At 64.9% G+C, this 4293-nt stretch overlaps 1 protein-coding gene across 1 annotated transcript in view; it reads left to right on the forward strand.

Moving 5' to 3' along the window:
- Positions 1-349: 349 nt before the first annotated feature.
- Positions 350-4293, forward strand: part of CIBAR2 (CBY1 interacting BAR domain containing 2) — an 11914-nt gene continuing 7970 nt past the window's right edge. The window contains exons 1-4 of the mRNA XM_027773446.1: positions 350-469; positions 2062-2335; positions 3413-3541; positions 3704-3709. Coding sequence (XP_027629247.1) covers positions 450-469; positions 2062-2335; positions 3413-3541; positions 3704-3709 — 429 coding nt within the window. The 5' untranslated portion in view covers positions 350-449. The remainder of the gene's footprint in view (positions 470-2061; positions 2336-3412; positions 3542-3703; positions 3710-4293) is intronic.

Consider the following 4293-nt stretch of genomic DNA (forward strand, 5'->3'; position numbering starts at 1 on the left):
CCGCCCTCATTTACACAGAAGGCCCCGCAGTTCCCAGTGCACCACGCACGCCTCTCCGGAGTGGCCGTCCCAGAGGACCCTGCCACCCACACCAGGCTCCCTGAGCAGGGTCGCAATACAGCTGAGCCCAGGGCTCAGCCCTCCTGGGGAACCCCGAGCCCAAGAACCTCAGCTGGGAAGAAAGAGTGCGGGCCTCCTTGGGACCCCCCTTCTCTAGGCAAACAGTGAGCCCTTGTAGGCTGCAGGAGGCTGGCCTCCAGGAGGGGTTGCCCAGGCGACCAGCGGGCTCCTCCCAGGCCTGCTGTAAGTGGCCACGTTTCCCGGCAACCAGGTGGCAGCGTCCCCTGAGTCCCAGTCACACAGCTGCGCCCCGCCTTGCCCGGGCCTGCGGGAGCCCTGGGGCCCCCTCCTCATTCCCCAAGCCCTGGCCCGCTGTGCCTCCTGTCACAATGAACGTGGCCCTCTCCAGGTGAGTGGCCTGTGCCTTGGCTGGAGGGAGGGAAGGAGGCAGAGAGGGGTGTGGGGGCTGATGTGCCAAGGAAAGGGAGGGCACCGGGGACTGCCTGGGGGAGGGGAGGGTGCCCCTCGCCACACCAAGGCCCAGGGAACACAGGGCTCCGGAATCACCTGTCTGCCTCTCCGGTGGTACCACCCGGGCCCACTACACCCTCTCCGCCTCATGTCTGCCTGGAAAACGCCCCTCTTGCCTGAAACCCCACAGGCCTGGCCCCTTCCAGAGAGCCCCACCCGCTCCCCTTGCTCGCTCCACTCCTGCCAGCCCATCTGTTACCACCCCTGCTTCCTTTGAGGTTTGCCAACCCCGGGTACCTCTGAAGCACCTGTCGTGTTTCTTTAAAGTGAGCATCCGGCCTTGCTTATGGGTACTTGACTCAGTGTCTGGGGTGCAGGCCCGGGAACCTACAGGTGGACCTGTGCCCCAGGGATGCTGGTTCAGGGACGCGGAGGACCCCATCCAGGGGACAGGGAGTGTGGCCGGCTATGGGACCTTCAGGGAAATGCATGGCCTCCGGGGGTAATAGCACAGCTTATGGGTGACCCGGGCAGCGTTGTGACAGGGCGTGCCTCGCACGAGGGATCTGGGGACCACCGAGGGCGGCTCAGAGAGCTTCCAGCCTTAGGGATGTGACGAGGCTGCAGGTACTGACCAAAAGGAGGCCAGGAGAGCAATGCGTGGGAGTATGGGGAGGCGTGTGCCTGGCAGAGAGGGGACAGGGTGCTGGGCCCGCCCTTCCCACCCCAGGACGACTTGCCCCAGCACGCAGTCCATGCAACACCTCCTACAGGCAGGCGCCAGGCTAGGAGCATAGGAGTCTTTCCTCCTCTCCCTTGCTCTCTTCTCTCTCTCTCTTCTTTAAGTTTGCATAGGGCACATGCAGAGAGACAGAGACAGAGAGAGAGATAAAGTGAAAAAAATCACCTCCCAGAGGGGATGGCCACACCACAATCCCTTCTCCTTCATTCTTCTCTTGGGATTTGGGGCACGCACACACACATGCCTGACATGTTTTCTAAGCTGTTGGGTCTGGGACTCAAACCACAGAGCTGGCTGTGTGAGATCCAGCCTCCTTAACCACCATGCCATCTGCTGGCCCATCTCCCTCTCTGTCTCTCTCTGGTGAATGCATATGCCCTCTGGGAACTTGAGGGGACGGGGACAGTCACTGTACTTTGTGCTCCCTTTTTTAAGTATGTTAATTATAAAAAGAAAGTCCTCAGGGCTCGCAGAAGGGGGAGCATGTTGGCAGCTGGGCTGGGGCGGGTGCGTGGGGAGTCCCAGGGCAGGCCTCGCTCCTGGGGACTGTGAAATAAAGGACTCTGCCAAGGAGGCGAGGCCTGCAGAGGGCCCAGGGAGGACCTTCCTGCCCACACTGCCCTGCTCTGCCTCCACGGCCTGGCTGCGGCCCGAGCCCGGTCCCAGAGCAGGTGCCTGCCTTCGTGGGAGCCAGCGTGGCGGGGCCCCACAGTCGTGGCGGGTGTCTGCTCTGGCGTGACCAGTCCACGTCACTGCACAGGACGCCGCTCAGGGCCCCGCCTCCGCAGGCACAGCCAGGTGCGGGTGATGGAGGATGTTGTGGGCAACGCCGAGAAGCACTTCGGGCAGTTCTGCTCGCTGCTGGCCGCCTACACGCGCAAGACGGCCCGGCTGCGGGACAAGGCAGACCAGCTGGTCAGGCAGCTCCTGGACTTTGCCAACACTGAGAACCCCGAGCTGCGGGCCACACTGCGGGGCTTTGCTGAGGACTTGGCCAAAGTGCAGGACTACAGGCAGGCTGAGGTGAGCGGGGCGGCTGGGCCTGGGACACCCATGGCCGAGGTCAGGGGGACAAGGTCAGGGGGACGGCTGGGCCTGGGGTGCCCATGGCCGAGGTCAGGGGGACAGCTGGGTCTGGAACACCCATGGCTGAGGTCGGGGGGACAGCCGGGCCTGGGACACCCATGGCTGAGGTTGGGGGAGGCCTGGACCACCCTGGGTGGCCAGAGCCAACAAGTGTTTCCCCAAGAGTCCCCGAATCGTGGACAGCTATAGCAGGCCCTCCCTGGGTGTCACACCTCCATGCACAGATCTGCACGTGGAGGGGGCTTCACGGGGCTGGCCAAGGGGCAGCCAGACAGGGGAGCCAGGCGTGGAGCGACCACTGCAGGCTCTGTGGATCCTGCAGAGGCGCTTCTGGGGCCCTGGCGGAGGACGGGGATCCTGGCGGTGCAGTCTGGCGCAGGCTGCAGGAAGGTAACGAAACAGACACCTGCCAACCCAGAAAACCCTCTGTGAATTATGAGAAGTAACGAGACAGCTTCAGGAAGTGAGCGCCAGACCGGGGCCAACTGCTGAGAGGTGACCACGGCGCTCAGGGGAGCAGGGCCCAGTGAGACGCGCTCTCAGGACAGAGTGCGAGCCCTGATGGCTCTGCTTCTCCTCCGCCTGTCCCAATGTCACCTGGCAGCTGGCACCGCCCGTGCACGTCACCTGAGGGCAACACGAAACGTCTCGTACGTCTATGGCAGGCAGGGGCCGGTGTAGCACGTCCCGTCCCCAGAGCCAGGCTTGGTTTCTTACCGGCAAAGCGGGGCCCCCTGCTGCCCTGCGCAGCGCTGGGAGGCGGGCACAGGGCTGGTGTGGAGAGGGCCCTGCCTGTGCTCCCGCCACCCGCCACCCCGGTCACCTGGTCACCCCAGTGAGTCCTGCGCCGGCACGGTCTACCCAGGGCTGCACGCACCCCCAGACAGTTAGGAAACACGAGGAAATGGGCCTAGCGGGACTAACAGCACTGCCCGGCCACTAGGAGGCTGGGCGCCCGCAGCCCTGAGGGGTGGGGATATGTCGGGCTTCTCCGGGCCCTCCGGGGCTCCCGTGTGCGCTCTGGCGGTGCAGAGCTGTGTATGTAGGCTGGAGGCGGGCCCCATCCCTGCCCCTGCTCAGAGTGAGATCAAGAAATTCAAACGGGTCCAAAACCATGAGATCAGACAGCTGGAAAAGCTGGAGAAACTGAGGCAGAGGTCGCCCTCGGACCGCCAAATGACCGTATCCTTTCCCGGAAGTGGGGCCTGGGGCTGACGGCCCGGGGCTGCTCGTCAGTCACACCGCCGTCTGGACTGGCCCAGGGGGCGGCGGGCAGCGGCTGCAGACGGGCGGCCACCACTGGACTGGCTGGCTCAAGTGGGCTCCTTAACACAGATATCCCAGTCCCAGGTGAGTGTCACCTGTCTGTCCAGGGCAGGTAGAGCCGCGCGCACTGAGACGACCTCACGGAACGGCCCTGCGAGCTCTGTCCGGGCAGAGGCTGGCGAGAGTGGAAGGTGCAGGGACAGTGGTGTCGTCAGGGCCTGGGCTCGGCCCCACTGTCGGCACTGAGGAGTCGCTGCCCTGGGGGCCTCGGATCCCCACCAGGGAGGCCTCTTGTGCCCGGAGAGCTGGGCACCTCATGCGCCATCCCCACCGTCCAGGTGGGTTCACACTTGGGCAGGAGCTCGAGGGCACAGCACAGAGGGGCCAGCATGCTCCCCTTGAACCGTCCTGCCTGGCGGGAAGATGGCAGTATGGGGCCAGGGCTGCTGGAGGACTGACCCCACCCACGGGGTGCCCCTAATACATGGAACCCGAGGTTCTTGCCTGAGGCCACGTGTCCCCCACCCCCACCGTGTCTGGCACTGTCCGGAGAATGGCTGTCACGGCTGCTGGGGGCTCCTGCCCGGGCTAGGCGCCTGGCACTTGGGCACGAATGACCACGGCCACAGACGGCAGACTGGACCGGCCAGCCCCAGCGGCCACGCCCC

The sequence above is a fragment of the Tupaia chinensis genome, unplaced genomic scaffold (genome assembly GCF_000334495.1).
Source record: "Tupaia chinensis unplaced genomic scaffold, TupChi_1.0 Scaffold000355_1, whole genome shotgun sequence".
Taxonomy (NCBI): domain Eukaryota; kingdom Metazoa; phylum Chordata; class Mammalia; order Scandentia; family Tupaiidae; genus Tupaia; species Tupaia belangeri.